Source organism: Fusarium vanettenii, assembly GCF_000151355.1.
Source record: "Fusarium vanettenii 77-13-4 chromosome 12 genomic scaffold NECHAsca_41_chr12_2_0, whole genome shotgun sequence".
NCBI lineage: Eukaryota > Fungi > Ascomycota > Sordariomycetes > Hypocreales > Nectriaceae > Fusarium > Fusarium vanettenii.
The window spans coordinates 218,021-241,443 of record NW_003315846.1 but is presented as its reverse complement, the minus strand read 5'-3'; the positions used below and the strand labels follow the sequence as shown (position 1 = coordinate 241,443).

Here is a 23,423-nt window from a genome sequence, read left to right as displayed (position 1 = left end):
GGGTCCACTGTCGGCCAACAGATGCAACGATGTTGGATCCGTGAAGAGCAAACGCTCCGTGCCTCGGAGACAAGGATGGTGGCCAAGGCGGGGAGGTATCTTTGTAGAGAAGGCCCCGAGGTTTGTGTAACGCGGCAAGGGGTCCACGTTGTAGTGGACATCATATCATGGTTGAGTCTGAAGGGTCTCCTTTTTCGTACAGAGAATTGTTTCAGAGATACCGAGGTCTATCATGTTATCTCATTTGCTCGACTAGCCTCCAGACTCATGTTCCATTACCCAAGATTGTCATTTAACAACTGTCTCCCACACATCCCACTATTACACCAAAGACTTTGGCCCTCCGATCTCAGTGAGTTAGAGGACTGTTCGTACAACAGACAACGAACTCGCCTGATGAGGATACGTTTTAAACGGCCTTTCTGATACTTGAGTTCAGAATATGAAAACAAAAGCTTCAACGAAGTGTGATTGACACGCCTCAAAGATTGTCATCCCCGGACATTCGTCGCTGTCGCAGACATCCTCGTCCGCTCCCAGCCGCGCAAATATCGACCATCCCCAAGCAAGTGTCAGTGTTAAGTCCAATGGCTGCGCACACGGTAGCGCTGAAACTGGGATTCCACCAAGGCCTCTGGCTGGGAAAAAGCTAGGCTACTGTAGGAGTCGGAGAGCTGGTCATTTCCAAAGGCAACACCCTTAAGATTGATGCGGACGTCCTTGAAGTACGAGCTTGAACGAACAAGTCGTGCCATAGGCGATGATTGACGGCAGTGAATCTTATATGCCATAGAAGCCAAGTGCCGCCGAAAGACTCCGTAGTTATATTACGAGTACCGAGGGAAGTGATCGAGGAAGGCTAGAAGGAATTGGTACGTGTCGTCTATGGCTTTATTCACATCCTAAATTATGGAATCAAAGTAGGAAAAGTCGATTCTGATAGATAGGCATCATGTGTTACCCTCGTCCAAAGAACAACATGGCCTTTGAATGGTGTTCCCAGCTCTCGGCTAGCTAGAAGAAGAGGTGCTTCTTGTCGTTGTCTGAGCCTTTAATCGGCCGACTTTCTCCTGTCTGCCAGACCTAATATAAACTCGCCAAAGTCGTGGTACCCCACATGACCTTTACCGGCTGAAGGTCAAACCCTTTCAGGCGGATTGCGGGTTCTAAACGCCGGACGCGTGCGTGCAAGAAACAAATGCAAGCAGGGCTCGGAAGGACACAATGATATGATTTGGGCGTGTAGATTCTACGACGGCACGGCTCGGCTTATTGATAAGGTGTAGTAACAGTTGGTAGGTGAGTAATACCATGGGCTTCTCTTTATCTCGGTGGCTGCTGGGACCGATGCCGGGTGGAGACCGACTCTGTCGCCGAATCGCCGTGCGGACCCGATTGCCTAAATAGGAAGTCGTGTTGCAATCTTCCCTTATCAAAGCGGCTTGGTAGTCGTTTAGAAGGTCATGATCTTCCTCTCGCACACCCTCCAGTTCGTCAGTGCACCTCACATCACGATGCATCACATGATGAAGTTCAGTTTGCTTCCCCTTGTTGTGTCGTGGCTCGCAGCTGCAGCACCAAGCCAGCCTCAACAGCCATTGACGGGAAACCACCAACAGCCTTCTCTGTCCACGCATCGATCGAGGCTCATAAGACAAAATGATAGTCTCTGCGATGCCGGGTCTTCCCACTGGACAGGCAGCGTGCCCGTTGGAGACAAAAGAGACATGTTTTTCTGTGAGGCCCCCAACTTGCCAAAGACCGACCTTTGCTGACATGTTGAAGGGTACTTTGAGAGTCGAGCTGATCCAGAGACGGCGCCATTGATCATTTGGATGAACGGGTAAGACGACTAAACATTCGAAAATATTGACTGACCCATCTCAGTGGCCCTGGAGCATCGTCCCTGCTCGGTGCCTTCCATGAGCTGGTCGGTCCTTGTACTGTCAACGACGACGGCCAAGGGACGAGTCGCAATGAACTTGGTTGGACTAACTTTGCGAATGTCCTGTTTATAGAGTATGCATAATCTCCCTTTCTCGCCTTTATTCTCTCGCTAACTCCTCTAGCCAACCAGTTGGCGTTGGATTTTCTGAAACCGAGGACACCAACCTCTGGGCTGAGAGCCTGGTTGAAGGGGGGGTCGATTTCGACCATTTCCTCGAGACGTTTTTGATCGATTTCTTCCCACAGCTCCAAGGCCGGCCAATTCACCTGGCGGGTGAGTCCTTCGGTGGCCGTTACTGTCCGGTATATGCCTCTGTGATGAAGAGGAAGTTGGCCTCCGTCATGCTCTTTGACGCATTTGTTGATGAGCATTGGGGGGCTCTAGGGGCCTACCGTCATCTTTGCAGCTCCATGACCAGATCAAATCCTCTCAATAGCACAGCTTGTGCTGAGATGGAGGCTGCGTACCCAGCATGCCACAAGTTTGGACAGCTCTGCAGCTCAACATATGATGCAGACATTTGCAGAGAGACATCGCAAAAGTGTGCAGCCATCTGGGAACCCTTCTATCGTGAAGTGGTGCCTGGTGGTCGCAACCCTTACGATGACAGGGCCAAGTGCACAACGCCACCCATGTGTGGCCATCTAGGCAAGCCAACCTCACAGAAGCCCGGTTTTCCATGGCTAACGAAATCATGTTAGGAATGGAGCAAGTCGAAAAGTACATGAACTCCGAAACCCTGCAAAAGGCGCTCGGCTTCGAGAGAGCGATCAACTATAGCGTAGTGAACATGGATCTTAACAAGAAATGGGAGACTCACCCAGATATGGTGATCCCATCCACACGCGAGCTATCGAATATTCTCGACGACAAGACCACACCAATTCTGGTCGTCAACGGAAACAACGACGTCATTGTGTAATCCACCTATTGTGTTCTTGGGTGAAAAGACGGGCTGATGTCTGTAACAGCAGTACAGAGGGCAACATTCTAGCCTTTGACAACCTTGTGTGGAGCGGCCAAGCCAGATTTCAGACGCAAAGATTGACACCGTGGTATTTCCTGGGTGAAGATGGCACCAAGTCCCGCGGGGGAGAAGTCAAGAGCTTCAGCAGGCTGGCATTTGCTACGGTTGATGATGCAGGGCATATGGCTCCGAGGGACCAGCCCCACGGCGTCACCCAGCTTGTTAAGGCATGGCTGGCGGGCTCACTAGATACCATAGTGGACGTGGGGGATGATAGATCTTGACTTGAAAAATATTAGCATGTTCTAAATTCCAGGAGAAACTCAAGATAACCTGGTGATTCGAGATCCTTTTGTCCGGATAGTTGTCCATGGTTTCGTCGTTTCTTCCTGACGATGAATCTGCAAAGGCCGAGACACGATGTTTTCCATTATAATGGACAATGAAGTAGCCACTGCGTTAGAATTAGGATATGAAGCTATGATGTGTTGATATCATGTTCTTTGTTTTAGTTGAAACCAGTCTCTTGATGACATAACTAAGCCCCGAGATGAAACAACGAAATAGTAAAGAAAAGGAACGAAGAAGATTACGTGCTATAAAAGAAAGACGACATGACCCAGTTCTTCATATGACTCTTGTTATTCTCCTCCTTCCCACCTGGTTTATCGGCCACTGATTCACATAAAGTCAACCCGTCGTCCTCCAAAACCCCCAACGCATGCTCGAGCCGACGAAGCCCAAGTTCAAGAACGGTCTCCTCAGCACCGTAGTTTAAACGAAACCAGCCACGAGAGCAAGAGAAAAACGCCTGTTTGAGTTTGTTAGCTGGGTTGAGCAACATGGACATGACAACATTTCTCACCTGCCCAGGTTCCAAGAAAACCTGATGAGCCATCAAGTGACGGAGTAGCTTCGATTCCAAGTCTTCCTTTGCATCGTCGATAGACAAAAACTTCATCCACCTTGACAGGTTTATGAAGATGAAGAATCCGGCTTGTGGGGTAATAAAAGGTACTCCGAGTTTTGCAAGGCGGCTCATGACGTTCCTCCTCCTGTCGACTAACCTCTGTTGAAGCAACGGAAAGAACTGCCGTGAAAGATAGCCGTGATCGGACAAGATCTCGGTGCTGACCTTGGCGCTGAAGGCGGAAACCCAACCGAACATGCTGGGAGTAATGTTAGCCTCATTTTGGGGTGGATATCGACAGGAAGCACGTACCTCAGGGTTCTCATGGAATCGTATAGTCGTTTGTTGTATGTGAAAAGGAATCCCAGCCTCAGACCGCCGAGGCCGAAATCCTGTGGCAAGGTAAGTCTATCGTCAAACCGCCAGTGTCAAGCAACTGCCAACTCACCTTGCTCATCCCCCACAAGACGTGGATGTTCTCACGGTTCATGGCGGTGTCTAGAGCCAGTATGCTGGTAAAGTCACTGCCCCCAGTAAAGGCATATATCTCATCGACGATCAGATGCACCTGATGCAGCTCGCAGACTTGGGATACTTGCAAAAGGACATCGGGGCTGTAGCAACGGCCTAGAGGGTTTTCGGGGTTGGCGAGAAGAACGGCTGCCACTTTAGATCCTTGAGCGCGCTCCTGGATTATGCAACTTTCTAGGCGGTGCGCAATAAGGGAGCTCCAGCTTGAGTCGTCGAGAGGTGCCTCTGCCGTGAACCGATCTTGGGGAATGTCATCGCACGGAACATGAACAAGGCGAACTCCATTCCTGGCTGTGATGTCATGGGCAAACATGCCGTAGCTCGGAGTCGGCACAAGGATGGCATCCCCTTCATCCGCGATGCTGAATGCGAGGGAGTCGAGCAAGCTGGTGCACCCGTTGGCGGCTAGCACATTGGATGGGGCCAGAGGGCGCCGGCATCGAAAGAAGAGGTTTACGAAACTGGCAGCGGCCTGCAGAAGCTCTGGGCTTCCTTGAGTGTCGTTGTAGTCGAGAGCTTTGCCTATATAAGCAACGACTTGCAGAAATGACAGACTCACAACTCACATTCCTTGATCTGTTTCTTGCTCAAGCGACGCTGGACCCAAGGTCCCAACACATCTTGCATGATACAATTGACGGCCGAGCCCAGGTCTATGATTCCATTGGGGTTCTTGGTATGGTGGTATACATTCTTTTCCATCTCGCGGCTGAGATCAATCATGAGATCCTCATGAACGTTGCGTTCTCCACGGTGTGAGGGAGGAAGAGGCGGCATTGTGTAGCGTTGCTATGCTGAACAAGGAGAGGCTATACAAGACAGTGTGTGTCCTTTACTTACAGAGGACTTTGTCAGAAGGCTTTAGGGGGGACATTAAGTAGTGACTTGTTGAACCTAGGGAAAACCTGGGTAAGAAGTGTAGAGAGATACAGGGCTCTGGGACTGTCACAAAAGTTTCCTATATAGGAAGTGAATTGCACTCCCAGTCCCACGTACACTCTGACACGTGGAGATGGAGGAAGCTGACTACATGGTGAGTGTTCCCTTCGGTGAGACGCTTCTGTAGCTGATCCTGACGCTCAGTAAATAGAGTCACCAGCCCCTGTCCGAGCTCGAGGATAATTACTTCTTATAATTACTTCTGTAAAGTGTATTTGCTTAATTTCCTATCCGGAGGGAAGAAAATGAAGCTCTCGAAACCCGACTCCGTTACTATCATGCCCAAACACCACGACCCTTCGATTACATGCTCTGTACCAATCCTTATCAGTCTCATAGTCATCTCTATCCGCCACAACAAACCAAACGTCCTTGCCGACAAGTCTCTCGCGAATCACGAGCTCGGCGGTTTGCCTAACATCAGCCCAAGCGGACGCCGCCCCCTGCGAGCTCAAGCAGGAGGAAGAGAAGCGAGGAATGAATGTATGCAGGATTGCCATGGCGAGATCGGTCCCCTCGCTCACCTCCATCATGGTGATGAGCAAGTTATCTATACTATGGAACGAGATCTTTTGCTTGTCAACGTCCATCGACGCCATTATGCCCAGCATAACCTTGCCCCAAACTTGACCACGGGTGTTAGTCCTCTTGCCTCCCAAGATGCTCTGTAAGCGACTGCAGATGAGCCGTGAGAGGAGATAGAGCAAGTAGTCCACAACCTTGTGCTCATTTGTGAACCGGAAGGTCATGATCGTTCCGAGAGGATTCGCAACGACAAAATCTTCCTCGGTCCCAAGATTGGGCCGCGGCATGTCGTGGTCGCAGAGATCGCGATGCCACACGTCAAGACGCTGGGAGAGGATATCAAATTGGTCTTGAAACTCTTCTGCCGTTAGATCCCGGTCGTGATAATCTCTCTGCTGGAACTGCTGGAAATCACACTGGCGGTTGAGCATCTGTTGAATCCACTGAACGGCTTTAGATGAGGCCCCAACTTCGCTGTGGCCCCCCCCATCGTTATCGCCACGGAATGATACTTCTACCGCGTAGCGCCCGTACAAGTGAAAAAGCCGAGCCAATATATCGCGTATGGCAAGTTGCGGGTCAAGAAACGCTTGGAACTCTGCCACATCAAAGGTTGCAGCAGACTTTCGCGTGGGACTCCGCGTCAACCTGAAGTCATACTGAAGTATTCGAGATGCCTTGAACAAAGCCATGGCATGAGCTGACATCCGTGTGGACTTGGATATGATGGACTGGAGCTTGCGCAAGTGGCGTTGAACATCCCGGGCGGATCCAGCTATGACGTCGCGGTAGGCAAGGAGAAGCGTAGTGCCAACCAGCTGCTCGTCGTCTGGCTGGTCCAACCGATGCGCCATATCCCTGATAGCGAGGTCGTAGTAGCGCGGACCGTCGCCTGGAGAGAGATGGAGTGACTTGGAGATTGAGTCCCGGCACCGTTCCATGTGGCATACTGAGAGTGCGAGCACCGCTGCACGAAGGGAGTTGCTGGCTCGGAGCAGATTTAGAGGCGTCTTTTCGCCAAAGATTGTTGGTGCCAGTCGGATTTCGAAGTTGTGTAGGAGGACATCCTCCGTGGGAAGTATAAGACTGGGCGTTTGCGCAGGATGAGGACATGGTAGCGTGTCGAGCAGTGTCAGCTGGTCGTCCTCCCTAGCTACCAAGAGGTTGCCCCAGGGCATTGAAGCGAGCGCCAAGTCATCCTGCAAGCCACCATCATCTTCGAAGCTTTGCCCGGAATGCATCTCTGAGCTAAGGGAAAGATTCATAATAGAGGCCTCGTCGTCGCCGCGAGTAGGCTCAAAAGCCTCGCTGTTGGTTTCCTCTACCACTTGAGCCATGGGGAACGGAGGAGTCAGGGCCGTGCCTGTGTCGTCGCCTTGGACCGTTTCAAAGGGGCTCTCAGTTAGGAAATCGAGAACAGTGTCGAAATTGACTCCAGGTGGCGAAAATGCCGTGTTCAAGGAGCCTTGTACGTCTGTGACTTGCTCAATGCGATGGCAGTCAACCGTGAGTGCTTCTATTGGTGCTTGAGACGTTGGACGCGAATATTGGGACTGCCTCAGCAGATCTGGGCTGTCAGCATCAGAAGCTCCGCCTGTGTTCAGCTCCAAGTCCACCTGGTCATTGTCGTCGTCCTGTTCAAGCTCCTGCTGTTGGATCTCTCCATCGCCACCCTGCCGAGACTTGACCACGTGACGCTTCTCTCTTGCTCTCTTCTTGTTTGCATCTTGAAGTCGCAACGCCGACCACCGGGCCTCTTCGATCCTCTTGGAAGAGTCAGCGGTGGCGGCCGAGACATCCTTGAAGGCGATGCGACGCTCATAACCACCACACTCGACTCCTCTCTGGACGCAGGATAAGCACTTGGGCCGCGTTTCATCACACTATGTAGCACGTACATGTTAGCTACGACTGTGAACACTCAGTGATAAACAGCGATCGACCTAGTGCAGACCGGCCGTCAAGACAGTGACCAGCAAGCAAGGCAAGAAACAACAGGGGTAAATTTCACAGCACCTTTCGCCGCCGGTTTCGGCATGTTTGGCAGCCAGTCCGCCTGCGGGTTATGTCTGTCTTCCTAGCTCTGCGGGGAGGAACCGTTGATTCCATGGTCAGTGAGTAGTTTGTCGGTCGTCAGGGGGTTTCTGGGTCAGTTACGAGATCTGGCAGCGTCGAACAAGACGGAGAGAGTGCGATCGCTTTCGCTGCAGCCTGAGGCACTCATGCATACGCTAACTGAGGCGTGCCTATGCTTGCCTATTCAGGTAATCGGGTCCGCCGCTTCGCTAGCATCACGGTGGTATTGCTTGTATATCGGGTTAAACGCCAGTATGAATGGCATTTATTCTAAACAAAGTGGTTCTTTTTCTTCCATTCTAGTACTTGATCGTGATTCTGCTAGTCATGTTGCGGGATTTCGACGTTTACAATGTACTCCACGTCCAAGCCAGCCGGCCCAGTGGTGATCTGCTGGATGATCCACCAATTTACCCCCCGGCCAGGATCAAAGAGTGAGAGCCTCCTGTTTACCTCAGGTGTCTGTTCTAATGATCCTTTGGCAGATGGCTTCAGTTAGCGGTTACGCTTGGGTTGTTCGTCTTCATCCCATTGTCTCCCCTCGTATCGAAAAAGACTCGGGCGAATACTCGTACACGTCTAGGAGCAACACACCTTGTCGCCCTGGTGAGCACCTATTGAACTTTACTCATTAGCGGTCGCTGATAACCACTATAGCTACTTCAAGCCGTAATAGCGGCGCTCTCTGTCTGGGGTGTGGCTTTGCAGGCTCAAACATGGACAGAGTCACACTCATGGGTTCCAGTTGCCACTCGAGCATCGCTATGTCTTGCCGCCCTCGTCAACACCATCTGTGTCATCTTGGGACATTCATCTATCTTTCGGGCAGCATATCATCTAGCAAGCTTTCTCATCTGGATCTGGCTCACCTCTTCATCGTCCTACCTCATCACGCCCGCGGACCGGCTTCTACCATGGACCCTCGCCGCAGCGTTTCTCGTCGACATCTTCTCGTCGAGGTTTTCACCGGTAGAACTTCCGCCGCGACTTGAAGACTCCAATATCCTCGAGTCGATGACCTACGCCTGGCTTGGGCCCATCATCAACTTCACAGGGACACTTGAATTCATCTATCTTCCCGAGGTCAGCCTCCCAGCAGATTTCGAGGGCTACCAGTCGAGGCTCCAGGCTGCCAGCAGCGAGAATGATAGTATCTTCTGGGGGTTCATAATCCGTGAGCATACGAGGACTTTGCTCGTGAGTTCCATCCTCCGCCTTGTCGACGACGTGTCCAGGTTCGGGCTTCCCTGGCTTCTGCATGACCTCCTCGCCAACCCGACCGCCAAAAACGCCGCCATCATGTTTGCATCTCGAGTAATCGGTGCCATCTGCGGCAATTACAGTGGCTACTATCTTCGCAAGATAGCTGTACAGTACAAGTCGGCACTCTCGGCCTCGTTGCATGCAAAAACCTTGGCCTTGGGTGATGTCAAGACGACAGGGGGTCCTGACGTTGCTACTCTTGGAGAAGTCGATTCCCAAATTCTTTTCAAGTCATCCCTGGAGATTCCGGATGCTTGGTCTTATCCCCTTCAAATATCTCTCTACTACGGGGGACTTGCCTATCTTCTCCCCTGGCAGGCCTTTGTCGCCGTGGCGTTGATTACTGTAAGTGTCTCTCACTCCATGCTGCCTTGATCACAAACTCACAAACTCAGGTCTTTCTATATCCAGCTGCTGGATTGCTAGTAGAGGCCATGTCTGTCTGGGTCAGGAAGAACATGAGCGCCAAAGACTATCGCACTGAACTCATCTCCGAGGCCATCTCTTCTATAGAGTCCATCAAGATGCATGCCTGGGAGTCTGTCTTTTCATCCTCAGTTGCACAAAGGCGTCTTGCTGAGCTTGAGACTCTGAGAAACATGGCTGTATCTAGCGCAGGTCTTGTTTGTCTCATGCAAGGTGCGCCGTCCATCTTGACAATAGCCGCCTTTGGAGTTCTTCTGCGTACCGGCCAGCAACTTGATAGCCAGATCGTCTTCACCGCCATCATGCTGTTCTCCATGCTCAACGGGAGTCTCATTCAGCTGTCGACGCTAGCCTCGACCCTTCAGTCGGTCGCAGCATCCACGGAACGAGTCAGGACTTATCTGAATCTCCCTGAAACCAAGATTTCTCCCACTTTCGAGTCGCCCTCTAGCTCTGGGCCCGATGGCCAAATCTGCTTCGAGAAGATGCGGATTGCTTGGCCCAATGAGGCTCCCCTCGTCACGGATGGCAAACTCAGTATCGATCCCCGCAGTTTAGTGGTTATTCAAGGAGGAATGGGAGTCGGTAAGTCGACTCTCCTCCTCTCTATTCTGAGACACATCCAACAGGACGAGATGCAAAGACATCGAGTGGCCTATGTCCCGCAACATCCGACCTTGATCAATGGCAGCATCCGAGACAACATCATTTTCGGTCGTCCCTTCGACAGTGGATTGTACACGGCAGTCATTCATGCCTGCTGCCTCGACTCCGACTTTCAGCATCTCCGACAGGGGGACCGAACACCAATCACAGGTTCTCTTGCTCTCTCTGGTGGCCAATGTGCTCGTATATGCCTCGCCAGGGCCGCCTACTCACAAGCAGACATCTATCTCCTCGATGATCCTCTCTCGGCTGTCGATGCAAGGGTTTCTGCCCAGATCGTGCGTCGGCTTCTGGGAAGAACTGGATTGCTAGCCAACAAAGCCAGGGTTGTTGCCACCTCGGCTGATGGTCAAATTCTCGGGCAAGCTGACACTGCTTACCAATTTCAACGTGGTAAACTGCTTTCCGTTACGCGAGATTCGATTCCACAGGTGGAAGAGTTGTCTCCAGTCGTTGAAACCGCACCAGTTGTTGGACCTACTCCAGTTCTGCTTCCCAAGGTATGTTGGCACCACCGTGCACACACATAGGAGAAATTCTAATGGTGTATCAGATCCCGGCTGTTGGTGGACTGGAGCTGCATCCCGAGGCGTCACTCCCCGATGTTCCCATTACACAGCAGGCCTTGCTAGAACCCCGGAGAAATGGTTCAAGTCATCCAGCATGGACATATATCCTCGCGGCAAGGACTTTTGGATGGCCTCTGTCTGTTGGCCTCCTCCTCATGGGCAGAACGTCCTCCGTTCTCGGTACCTACACGCTAAAGCTTCTAACGAGCGAGCAAGACCAGGTAGCCGTCAACTGGGACATGGCCATCTTTGTTCTTCTTGCCCTTGGCCAGATTATCTTCTTTTATCTCTTCATTCTGGCATTCTACCAGTTTTGTATCGTGCCAGCTGCCTCGAAATTGCACAACAACTTGGTGGTGGGCATCCTCTCCAAGTCCATCGACTTTTTCCAGACGGTCTCTGGGGGCGAGACTCTCAACCTATTCACAAACGATATCGGTCGAATTGACGGATCTCTCAATTCCTGCATGATTTCCTTGCTGGCTCAGTACGTTAATCTCACGCTGACCTGTCTTGTCCTCATTGGAACTCTGCCTGTCAGCATCTTGTTCGTCATTCCTCTTGTCGTCTTCTGCTCTCGCCTACAGCAGACGTATCTTGACGGACTCAGAGAGCTCCGACACTTGGATGTCGCCTCCCGATCACCGCTACTCACCTTTCTTCAGGAGGCTCAGACAAATCGAGTCCTCTTCAGCGCACACGGATTGATCAAGGCTCGCCAAAATCAGTTCCAGAAGAAGTTGCAGGAAAATCTCTCTGCCCTATTCCCCCTTTCGTGCATCGATCTATGGCTTGAAGTTAGGTTGGAGCTCATTTCCATTGTGTTCCAGCTGTCTGCACTTGGAGTCATGATGGCAGCTTCGATTCCTCTAAGCACACTTGGTTTTGTCATGACCTTTGCATTCCAAGTCACTGGAACGCTCAGCAACATGGCACAATTCACCGCTCAGTTTGAGACGGATGCAGTATCACTCACTCGTATTGACTCGTACTCTCAAACGAGCAACAGGGGTGAGATGCAAGTTGATGGCTCGGACTCGGACGGGCGAACTTGGCCGTCCTTGGGAACAGTCGAGTATAAGTCGGTGAGCGGGAGACACCGTCCTGGCCTTCCGCTCAGCCTGAAATCCATCAGCTTTAACGTCAAGCCAGGTGAAAAGATTGCCGTGGTTGGTCGCACCGGTGCAGGCAAATCATCCATGATATCTTGTTTACTCAGAATGATGGAGCAGACAGAAGGGCAGATTCTCATCGATGGAGATGACATTTCGGATGTTGATCCAATCACTCTGCGAAGAGGCATTGCGCTGATACCACAGCGCCCCGTCATATTTTCTGACTCTGTTCGTCAGAACCTTGATCCCCTTGGATTGAGGAGCGACGGCGAGATTATCCATGCCTTGGAAATCTCAGGGGCCTTGCCAGTCATCCAGAAGTTGGCCAAGGTCAATGAGACTGACGACGGGCAATTACTTGAAACTCAGTTCAGCACAAAGTAAGTAACCGCGAGACCATCACTGACTCAATTGTCCATGGCCATGATTCTAATACTGGAGTAGAACTAGCTTGTCGGTCGGAGAGGTCCAACTTCTGGCGGTGACGAGGGCACTTATCCAGAAATCTCCAGTCCTGATCCTTGACGAAGGTATGTTTCATCCCACTGGTCCCATTTTCATGCCTGAATCATTCTAACCATCTGCACTAAAAGCAACTTCGGGAATGGACGCAATGACTGAGAGCGTTATACATCAAACCTTGTTCACTAATTTCAAGGCTACCACTATCATTGCGATCATGCACAAGCTAGAGCTAACAGTAAGTACCTTGAACAATGTTCTCTTGTCAGACGATTCATGACACGAGACAGAGACTAACTGGTGTTTAGTTTTACTATGACAAGATTCTGGTTCTTGACCAAGGCAAGGTTGCCGCCTTTGATAGTCCAGCAGCCCTTTTCGGACGTGGTGGTGGCTTGTATCATTCTATGTTGGAAGATGCTGGGCTGATTTCCCGAGGCCAGGCAGCATTTGGAACCGCCACGTAAAACTGCATTGTTCCAGGCACCACTGCAAATGGAACCAGCTGATGAGAAGGTTTTAGTCCCTCAGGGAGGGTGCAAACTTTAGAGAGGGCCACCAGTTCGAAGATGCGGACAAGACAGACTGGAAGAACTCTGCCGGAGACCTGTCGTACGTGAAATCAACCAACCTCCCGGGAAACCACAGAATGTCGCGCCCAGGTACTATGTGCACCGTCAACTCGTTGGCTTCCGTAGTCTGAGTCAACTGCCGAATATTGTCCTGTAGAACGGGCCGATGTTATCCCCAACACAATGGCACGCAGCCCAGGTAGTTCAGTTGAGAACTCTGATCAGTTGGTCACGCTCAGCCTGGCTAGGCTACAGGCTGCATGTCATTCTCAACTCTATCACCCACAAGGCTAGTAAGAAAGAACTATTGTCAGTTTGCCTCGATTTCCGCCGTATTTTGGGTACTTTCCTTTTGGCTTTTTACCTCCCACCGAAACCTTTAACATTAGCTTTAAGCACGAGGTCGTTTAAAGTTTTCCTGTAAAGTCACATCTTTTGGACAGTGTCGAGTTCATTCTGGTAATCTGTCGAAGTAGATTTGACTTTTCTTTGCCTATTAATACCCAGCGCTCCCCCTCGAGTCCCAGTTACACTTTTCCCCCCAAACAAACTCGAGCTTTTGATTCCAACTTCATTTCTCACATACGCGAACTAACACCAACACCACTTCTCAACATCTAAATAATCACAATGACTCCCAAACCCTGTTCCGGAATGGCCAAGTATGTTTCGTCCAGAAATCGCGTTTGATCCTCAGAGTAATGACTAACCCATCTAGTGTGCGTGAGAATGGCGACTTTACAGACTTTGCCATTCTATGCGAGGAGGAAAAAATCGACGTCCACCGGGTCATCATCAGTGGCAAGTCTTCTGTTTTTTACAGGGCCTGTACGTCAAGATTCAGTGTAAGAAATGACCCCGCAAATGCTCATGGTAACTCAGAAACTCACATAATTTCAGGAGGCAACATCTCGAACCTACAGGATTGACGATTACCCCCTCTCTGTCGTCAGTCGCATGGTGGAATACATGTACACCGACGACTATTCCGACCCTGAGGAAGAGAGCACGGTCGAGGACGACACTGACGGTGGCAAAGAGCTTCCAGTGCTTTTTCTGCACACAGCCATGGCCGCCTTGGCAGACAAGTACGACATCCAAGGTCTAATAGCCTTGGCAACGGAAAAGTACACCAAGTGCCTCGCAAACGACCGTGATTTTGCAAAGTTCCTTGACTCAATCCCCAACATCTACCACATGCCTGCGGAAGCGTCTAAGCCGCTCCGAGAAGCCGCGGTGGAATTTGCAAGGGCAGAGATTCGGACGGCCATGGACCCGGGGGGTAGCTGGCTTGCCACCCAGGAGGTGCTGGACGAGTTTCCCGACTTTTCAAAGGAGCTTCTGTGCTCAGTCCTTCTAAACCCGCTGATGCCTCTAGAGGGACATTGCGGACAAGGTTGCACTGGGTGGGGCAAGAGGGTGTCGGTAGAAGTCCTTCAGTGCCGCTGTAAGGAGTGTGGGAAAGGCGGGGCGAGGATGGCGACTGGGAATCGGGGACCTTGGCTGGGATGGGGAGAGGATAGACAATAAAAATGAAGCTGCTTTGCACGACCTTGAGTGTATGAGGAAGAGGCGATGGTGAGCGCAAAAAGAAAACCAACAGGACCGACCGTGGATCGAACACGGGACCTAGGGATCTGCAATCCCTCGCTCGTACCGCTGAGCTATCGATCCTTTGTTGATAAAGGTAGGTTCGCAAGTATAGTACATACTGCTGCACAATGGAAATCGTGTCAGAGATCTCGCCAGCCAAGCATTGCTTAACAGTAAATAAGATCCTGACGATGCACATTGTTCTTCATACCATTATGTGTGTGAAAGCATAAGGAGGATTATCTTATCATGGCTGAGGTTGAGTTCATCATGCCTAATTTGTCAGTTTTGAATTGCTCTTGGGATTGCTAGCTACATTACTTCCTGCCCTTCGCTATAATAGCCAGCCGTTGCTCTCAGAGGTAGCAGATGTATGTAGTCTACTACTAAGGATATCCTTACTGAATTCCATTATGTCCACCTTCACCTAAGCTCATCAACATCGACGATTTATCCATCGATACGTACAGACCGTTCTTCGTGTTCTTGGAGTGCGTGGTAAGGAAGCACCAATGTTCCTCTGGTGATCATGTAGCTTGGCTTCATCTTTCTCACCACTAAACTTACCATAAGAACTAAATCCCATGTGATTTGCGTGTTTATAACGCTGGTCATAAGAGCCAAATCGAATTCGTAATACGGTTATCTGTACACAAGGACCGCACCCTCATCCAGTCAAGTGCTGTTGATGATGATGATGTTTCCCCATCTCATGTTAGCCCTTAGGCGTTCGCCATTCTACAATGAAAATATTTTCATAAAATAACTAAACAAAGTATCGAGTAAAAGAAATCTCGTGTGAAGCCAACCCTCAAGCCAACTCATCAAAACTAGAGCAACGCCCTCTTAAAATGTGCTAATGTTGTCTTAACGATTAACAAAATGCCTTCCTGGTCGTGCAATAATAGACCGCCCGCTCGCACTCCATCATCATCGGAACAACTCGATACAAATGGCCTCATCCAACCGCCCGCTAGCCTCGTACGCGATTGATAGTTCTTCATATACCTCTGCCAAGCGCAAGCGCGGATCGTTCACCCTCGCACTTTTTGCTGCCACCCTCTCCAAGGTGTCGACCGCCTCCATCCACCGGCCATTGTCCAGATACGCCTGCCCAAGGGCTCGTCTTGTCAGCAACCGCGTAAGTGTATCTTCCGGACGAAACTCCTCTTCAGCCTCTACCAGCTCCTCCAGTTCCTGTACTGCTTCATTCGATTGTCCATTGGCTCTGTATGCCCGCGCGAGCTCCCATTTGCAGTCAAGCACCTCTGAATCGCTCAAGGCGCAAATTTCTTTCCAAGCTACCATCAAGTAACGAAGAAGCTCCACTGCCTTCCCTGGCTGGCCACAGTCGAGGTATGTCTCCGCGAGCAACCACCCAGCCTCCAGTTGCTCAGACTTCCTAGCTCCCAATGTCTCGTCACTTAGCTCCATGATCTCTTCCAATAGATGGATGGCATCTGGAACCCGATGTTCGGTTAGGTAGGCCTCGGCGAGATGTCTGTCCACAAGCAACCGATTGATATGGCCGCTGGTGAACGCTGCGTCTCCCTTGACTTTCAGCGTTTCAAGCATTCGTGTCCCCTCGTCTATCTCCCCTCTTCTTAGGTATTGTTGTGCAAGTAAGATCTCCGAAGCCAGTCGGCTAAGATGATACTCGCTCAGAGTTCTTTGTTGTATGTTTACTACATGTTTAATCAAATCAAGTGCCTCTTGGGTTCGGTCATCGTTGTGGTAAACCACAGCAAGGTTGAGCTGTACCCTAAGGGTTAGGGGATGATCCTCATCGAAGGACCTTCTCGCTGCCGTCAACACAGACTCAAGAAGACACAGTGACTCTTCTCTCTGCCTGTTCTCCCGATAAACTAGAGCTAGTTGAAATACCGATCGTAGTCGCCGCTCATCCTTCTCTGGCAGAAGCTCCGATTGCAGTTTTACCACATGTTCGAGCAGCTGGGCTGCCCTGTTTAGATCCCCAACAGCGTGATAAGCTGATCCTAACAAAAGTTGCATGTCGAGTAAATGAAAATTTTTCTCCGGTAGCGTCTGCATCAGGTGTTGAATAAAGGGCTCGAGAAGGCTGATTACCTCTTGGTGTTGTGTATTATTATGATATGCATCAGCGAGTAACGATCGATGCAAATAATTGTCAGGAAATTGCTGCTCTTCAATGACAGCTGACTGCTTGAGTATCTTGAGTGCTTCACTGAATCGGCCATCATAAATCAGGCATCTTGCAGCGCAATAAATCAAGCGATATGGATAATTCGGGGGTGCATCCTCCTCGTGTTCTCGGATGATGACCAGAGCATGCGGTAAATATTGCCGGTACAGCTCACGGTCTTCCCAATTGCCATTTGAGAATATTTGATCAAAATGCGTTGCAGAAAGTTGTGCCATGCGCTCCATGATGCCTTCACTCTTAGCCCAGGTCCTCGTGGCCAGATGGACCAGACGGTGCATTTCGAGCATTCCATCACCAGCGTATTTGCTCAAGAAGCCGTAGCTGCATAAAGTCCCAATAGAGCTGGTCAGTTGCTGTCTCGTCTCTGGCTGCGGTAGCATCGATTGAGGAATGGCCTTTGGTTCGATGCATGCCATGAATGAAAGAAGATGAGCAGCGAACCAGTCAATTCCCCTGATCTGGCGAAAAGATATCACCCAGGTTGTTGCCACGGCGTTTTGACACTGCTCACTTTCCATGTACCTCGTATCATCGCGAAACTCGCTACGTAGCAACTCAACCATGTCGTCTTCAGTGTTTTGCAGAACCTCGAGGTATTCTGCAATGGTCAAGTCATTCTCGTTCATGTAAGCTGTGGCCTGTTTGATGGCCAATGGCAGATAATCCAGATTCTTGAGGAGTTCAACCACGGTTTTGTCATCTTGGAGAGAATCTTGACGGTAGAGGGATTTCCTCAAGTAGTCCTTTGCTTCACTAGGACTCATCTCGGATATCTTGACCACATACTGTGGGTCAGAGATCACTTTGAAGGCGAGTTTGGAAGATCTCGTTGTGAAGAGGATACGACCTTGGTCATTTCTTGGCATCCAGCTGTGCACATGCTGAGCAACCGCTCCTGGGGGGAACAGAAGGTCCATATCGTCGGCATTATCGACAATGAGAAGCCACTTCCCGATACCGGGTAAGCTCAGGTATTGCCCAAATGACTCTCTCGGGCTGGTCGAGTTTCCATGCTGGCCGCCATGCCTCGCCATGAACTCAGCACACGCCTGATCAATGCTGGCATTACTCAGTGCAGGTAGCCAAAACACGGAGTAATCAGGCTTGTGTTGTTTCACCCAGAATGCAATCTGCATGGCAATCTGAGTCTTGCCGATACCTCCAAGGCCGGCGAGTGCGACTTTTTGGAATTCGTCGCCATCAAAGAGTTTGCCCTGGAGCTCCTCGAGCACCTCGGTACGTCCGACAAACTGGCGGTTGATGGAAAACGGAACATGGAAGAAAGTTGAGCCTTTTGCACGTCAGTCCTGGCCAACAATGTTTATTTATTAAACTAACCACTTGTTCTCGCGTCTGTCTCAACTGCTGGTGTCACAGTCGTTGCCTCAACCCTGGCCTCCACATGTTGCTTAGTCTTCGATTCGGGGCTTGACCGTGCAAACTGTCTGAGAACGCCCAAGACGGCACGATACCCAGGATCATCCTTGTCAGAAACTTTTGTCATGCGGCTGTGATCCGCGTCAATACTCTCGACCGTCTGGATCGTGGGCGGTAGGTCGAATTTGGAAGAAAAGTCGTCAACAACCTGTTGCCGATTGGTTAGCTAGGAACAGTGCAGACGGGATCTTATTCGTCAGACTAACCTTTCCACTAAAGCCCTTAACACCCGAGAGTCCACGACCCTCTTGAAAGGAGTGGATCTTGAGACCGGACTCAAGGACGATCTTGACGAATTCCTCGTGGATGTTGTCAAGGACCTCGCTGTTCACTTCCAGCGTTTGGACAATCCTCTTGTTCGTGTCTTGTAATGCGCAGCTGGCAAGGTTAGAGGCAATCACGCCCCATCCGGCATATTGACTTCCACGATGCGGAGTTCCAAGAAAGATGATGAATTTTGTTCTCGAACGGCAGGCGTCGGATCTGCGGATTGCCTGGGGACGTTAGCGAATATGTCACGTACGTGTCGTGACAGAAAGATGAGGCAAGAATGATAAGGAGATTAAGAGGACGGGAATGGCTTTAGAAGGAATATAGAAGGAAAGCGAAGGGCTTAGAAAAGAAAGAGGCAGAACCTGAGAAGAGGACGAGGATAGGGATAGGGGTAAAAGCCTAAAGAACTTCACAGCAGAGGCTCGACTTGTGTACCTACATCTTTAACAACGATTCCACCTAGACTGTGGACCACAAAGACAACGGGATCCTACAATCGTCAGTATCTATTGTGGGGTCAAGCCGAGAAGAGAATCGCCATTATCGACCACCAACACGTACCTCGTTGTTAACGTCCCTCTCGAACCGGGTAGCCAGATCGCGTCCATGTTGTGAAACGCTGTTCTGGTTGCTTGCCTGAAACAGGCCCTCAATCACATTCGCATTGTATCCGTATGTCCACACTCTCGCTTCGCGTAAATCCTGGGTCAGGAACTCGTCGGGCCAGAATGGCTTCTGTAATTCGACATCCGCCGTTATACTTGGGCTCGGTCGATTTCGGCGGAAGAAAGACTTGATGGATCGATCGCGCGAACCGCTCGCTGTCGCTGTCGGGGTCTGGGACGTCTCATCTGAGCCTCTTCCCCAGGTTCGCTTTGGGTGGCCCCGTAGGCCGTGCACGAAAATGACGCTATTCAGAAGTTAGTTCTCACGAAGTCTCCACTACCGGACGATAACGAACTTGAAGCAATATGATCCCTCACTAGTCCCCAAACAGGTGAATCCGATGTCGCAGGCCTTGGGCATGGTTCAGATCGTCTCATTCTGCTGCTTGGAGGAGATTGTACGGTTGAAACGCGTTTCCTTTTGGCTACGAAGCCTCACTTGGCACACCAGGCTCGCGTCCTGAGAATTCAGGCTCGAATGGCCGTTCAGGCGCTTGCAGTTCAGCTCCGTGGGGCAAGCCAGCACCAACCATAAGACGTGATGGCTTTTGGCTGACGCGACGCGTACCCTACACCTCAGTGTCATCACAACGCGGCTCGTCTGGCACCGAATATTATGAGGCAATTGATCCAACAGGTTTATTCGGAAAATGGACATGATTTGGCTATGTTTCTAATTGCTGGATATGACAATGGCACCGTGTCCTGAGTTGTGCGGTGTGTTTCTCGTGGGACTCCTTACCTGGAGCTTGATAGATGCATCGAAGTTGTTTAAAACAACACTGGGCATGGTGCCAATTTACTTAAGACGTAAACATGAACCATGGCCTCTTGCCTCGCTTGAGCGTATTATTTTGCAAATTCATCATCTCGATTTCTCGAAATGAGATGCGAGCTTGAAGGACAACCTCGTCCAAGGCATCCTGAATGGCAGCGACAACGCTCAGCCACATGTCGGAGCCTGATGGGCGATCAAGTCATATAACACGTTAGAATGAGTGTGGAGGGGCAATGCAATGGAAACACAAGTTGTCCAGATATTTCACGATGAAAACGGTTCTTCACAACGCGCATTGAGGTCCAGAAGATGTTGATGACAGAATTTGCTCCCATGATAGTCCCAAGTTTGAAGCTCCCTGGCATCTAAGAGGACAACGTGGCCGAGTGGTTAAGGCGATGCCCTGCTATCCTGCATATCAAGGCATTGTGTTCGCACGCGTAGGTTCGAATCCTGCCGTTGTCGACATTGTTTTTTTGCCTTTTGAAGCAAATCTTTTGCCATTCTGAAGTGCTGATGCTGTTGGTGATGTTTTTGTAGTGTTGTTCATTGACTTTTGCTGCATTTGGCCGACTTGCCTGTTTGGGCCGCCCTGAGCAAATCCTCATCCACAATCATCATAAGCATCATCATAAAATCTGAAGTGGGTCTCGCACACTGTCCCGTCTTCTGCCTCTTCGCAGGACCTCCCGTTTAATAAATTGTTTTCTTTCGCATTCATTGTGTTCTCTTTGCCTCTGTTTGTGTCTTTATCTCGCCTGCATCACTCTTATCTTTATTTGCTCGGGTTTGCGTACGCCCTTCGCCGAGCACGGATCTTGCGGCCTTCGGCTCGGGTGGGGCCGCCCATCTCAGTGGATCCCGGGTCGGACGCTCCGAGGTCCGGGTCCTGATGAGTGAAACGCAGTGGTTCTGGCCAGATTAACTATCGTCATGCTTCGAATGATTTCATTCATATTCATTGGTCCTAGAAGGATGGGCTTACAATTTTTTCTTGGTTGCCAGTTGTTGTCCAGTCCTCTCTCCAGTCTCAGCGTCCTGCCGTTCGGACCACAGCCCTGTGGTATCGTCGCAAGATGGCAGAGGACAGGGTCCAATTCCCACGATACGAGCCTTCTGAAAGATTACGAAACTGTATGCAGCAGGATTCCCAGCCAGTTGATCTTAATTGGGGGGAGGATGCATCACGATCAAAGCCAGTCACTGTTCCGATGGACGGTTGTGTTTAAGTGCCAATGTATCCATGTATGTAAAGTAAAAGGAATGAATAAGTATAAACAAGAAGGCCAAAAAAGGGCCAAGTCAGCCATGAGTCAAAAGACTGAGGCCACTGGCAAGAAGCGAATATGTACCATGTCTAAAGCCCAAAAACTCCAACCCAATGTCGTTGAGAAAAGTGCCGAATGAAACTGTTTAGTTCTTCTTTCCACCGTGGTACTTGCCGTCGTCGTAGCCGGTGTCGCCGCCCTCATACTTTCCCTCGTGCCACTTTCCATCATCGTAGGGAGTTCCCTCACCCTCGTACTTGCCCTCGTGCCAGGAACCATCGTCGTTGCGCTTGGTCTTCTCGCCGTGGTACTTGCCATCATCATAGCCAGTATCACCGCCCTCGTACTTGCCCTCCTCCCACTTGCCGTCATCATATCCGGTGTCACCACCCTCGTACTTTCCCTCGTGCCAAGAGCCGTCATCCGCGCGCTTGACCTTGCCACCGTGGTACTTTCCGTCGTCGTAGCCGGTATCACCACCTTCGTACTTGCCCTCATGCCACTTTCCGTCGTCATAAGGGGTACCCTTGCCCTCATACTTCCCCTCGTGCCAGCTTCCATCATCGTTGCGCTTGACCTTTCCGCCATGATACTTGCCGTCGTCGTAGCCAGTATCACCACCCTCGTACTTTCCTTCGTGCCACTTTCCATCATCGTAGGGAGTTCCCTTGCCCTCATACTTGCCAGGGGCCCAGGAACCGTCGTCATTGCGCTTGGCCTTGCCGCCAGGGTACTTTCCGGGGTACCACTTTCCGTCGTCGTGGCCAGTGCCCTCGCCTTCGTACTTTCCCTCGTGCCACTTGCCGTCATCGTAGGGAGTTCCCTTTCCTTCGTACTTTCCGGGATGCCAAGAGCCATCATCGTTGCGCTTGGACTTTCCGCTGGGATACTTGTCGGGGGTCCACTTGCCATCATCGTAGCCAGTGTCACCGCCCTCATACTTTCCCTCATGCCATTTGCCGTCGTCGTAGCCTGTGCCCTTGCCCTCGTACTTGCCAGGAGCCCAAGAGCCATCGTCGGCAGGCTTGGCAGTGGGAAGAGCCAGAGCCGTGGCGGCAAAGGCGATGAGAGTGAGGGAGTAGCGCATATTGAAGATTGAAAGAAGAGATGAATTAATCAAGAAGATGTATGTAAGGCAGCGAGTGTTGTGTGAATGTTGGTGTAAGTGAAAGGTAGTTGAGTTGTTGTGTAAGTGAGAGGTGGATGAGGATGATGAGAATGAAGAGAATGTATTGATCGGGGAATCACTTGGTTCTTAAATAATAGAATTCTTCTAGCACTAAAGCCTCTGTTGTAAGTTGCCGTTGATTTTCAACGCAAACCTCCATCTACACCACAGAATATGGTGATGGTCGGCGCAGCTTGTGTGTGTCAAGCCTCATCACCACACCCAACGTAGCCAGGGCTGGGGCTCTGTTACGCCATAAGCGGGTGGAAAGCCTCGTGGTACAGTGGGTTGCTATTTCGGGCTGACTGAGCCTCCGCCAGTTCGGTCTCAGCTGCGCCCAGCGAATCAGCGCTAACCTCTGGGCAACGGCCTTGGCGGAATCGGCGATAGTCTGTCTGTTAGTGTTCGGGGTGGCTGTGCTGATCGGACAGGCCTGGACCGGAGTCCATGTGGTGATGATGGTGGTGGCATCCCAGATGCGAGAGGTCCACCCGGACGAGGGTCCCCGAGTCTGCCGTGTCTACCCCGCAACGAGATGCCGAGATGCTCGGGGCTGAGGGAGGGTCAGCTGTGCCACGCCTCCATCACGAGCTTGCATAACGTGTGTAAGACTAGCAGGTCTGGTTGGGTAATCTATTGCTGGAGTTGGCAGTTAATGGCGCTGTAACCTGATCAAAGTGCGAGACTGTCGGCCTTGTCACAGCATCCTCCTCGTATTCAAAGACAACACGGCACGTCATGGCGATCCTTCTTACTGTGACGTTGGAAGGATTTGCGGGACATGTCTGTTTGTCAGAATGAGCGGCATATGTGCATATCAGGCTGTCAAAGTGTCTTGGATGTCAGATGCAGGCGTGAGCATGTACCCTCCGATGTGGTGGATACTCAGTTCCGTCATCGTGGGCAAGGCCGAAATAAACTCAGCTCGCCCTACGGCTAAACCCTTTAGCCATCACCGGACCTTTTTTTTAGTAAGCTTAACTCCCCAATGAGACGTTACTCTCTATGCTTACTGGCTTTCTCGGACTCAGCCCTACCTCGCAAAGACGGCTTGGGCAGGCCGTGTCTTGACCCGGAAATCAGTGTT

At 50.9% G+C, this 23,423-nt stretch overlaps 7 protein-coding genes across 7 annotated transcripts; 3 read left to right on the top strand and 4 right to left on the bottom strand.

The window, feature by feature from the left end:
- Positions 1-1,526: 1,526 nt before the first annotated feature.
- On the top strand, positions 1,527-2,870 carry NECHADRAFT_53179 (uncharacterized protein; the record flags this gene model as incomplete). Its single annotated transcript, XM_003041809.1, has 5 exons — positions 1,527-1,737; positions 1,786-1,843; positions 1,888-2,019; positions 2,070-2,620; positions 2,662-2,870. 5 exons carry the CDS (start codon positions 1,527-1,529, stop codon positions 2,868-2,870), a joined length of 1,161 nt encoding a protein of 386 aa, XP_003041855.1.
- Positions 2,871-3,504: 634 nt separating this feature from the next.
- NECHADRAFT_87258 (uncharacterized protein) lies at positions 3,505-5,133 on the bottom strand (the record flags this gene model as incomplete). Its single annotated transcript, XM_003041751.1, has 5 exons — positions 3,505-3,726; positions 3,781-4,084; positions 4,138-4,217; positions 4,274-4,878; positions 4,923-5,133. The coding sequence occupies 5 exons, from the start codon at positions 5,131-5,133 to the stop codon at positions 3,505-3,507; spliced, it is 1,422 nt and encodes a 473-aa protein (XP_003041797.1).
- A 389-nt stretch (positions 5,134-5,522) lies between these two features.
- On the bottom strand, positions 5,523-7,858 carry NECHADRAFT_102087 (uncharacterized protein; the record flags this gene model as incomplete). Its single annotated transcript, XM_003041750.1, has 2 exons — positions 5,523-7,703; positions 7,814-7,858. 2 exons carry the CDS (start codon positions 7,856-7,858, stop codon positions 5,523-5,525), a joined length of 2,226 nt encoding a protein of 741 aa, XP_003041796.1.
- Positions 7,859-9,195: 1,337 nt separating this feature from the next.
- Positions 9,196-12,677, top strand: NECHADRAFT_53003 (uncharacterized protein; the record flags this gene model as incomplete). The annotated part of the gene is made up of 5 exons (XM_003041808.1): positions 9,196-9,504; positions 9,555-10,690; positions 10,720-12,303; positions 12,380-12,465; positions 12,529-12,677. 5 exons carry the CDS (start codon positions 9,196-9,198, stop codon positions 12,675-12,677), a joined length of 3,264 nt encoding a protein of 1,087 aa, XP_003041854.1.
- A 1,249-nt stretch (positions 12,678-13,926) lies between these two features.
- Positions 13,927-14,220, top strand: NECHADRAFT_9629 (uncharacterized protein; the record flags this gene model as incomplete). Its single annotated transcript, XM_003041807.1, has 1 exon — positions 13,927-14,220. A coding segment is annotated over one exon (294 nt), but the record flags the coding sequence as incomplete, so codon positions are not given.
- A 1,272-nt stretch (positions 14,221-15,492) lies between these two features.
- On the bottom strand, positions 15,493-18,006 carry NECHADRAFT_53204 (uncharacterized protein; the record flags this gene model as incomplete). The annotated part of the gene is made up of 2 exons (XM_003041749.1): positions 15,493-16,608; positions 16,738-18,006. Coding segments are annotated over 2 exons (2,385 nt in total), but the record flags the coding sequence as incomplete, so codon positions are not given.
- A 3,352-nt stretch (positions 18,007-21,358) lies between these two features.
- NECHADRAFT_28766 (uncharacterized protein) lies at positions 21,359-22,255 on the bottom strand (the record flags this gene model as incomplete). The annotated part of the gene is made up of 2 exons (XM_003041748.1): positions 21,359-21,648; positions 21,790-22,255. Coding segments are annotated over 2 exons (756 nt in total), but the record flags the coding sequence as incomplete, so codon positions are not given.
- Between the last annotated feature and the right edge of the window lie 1,168 nt (positions 22,256-23,423).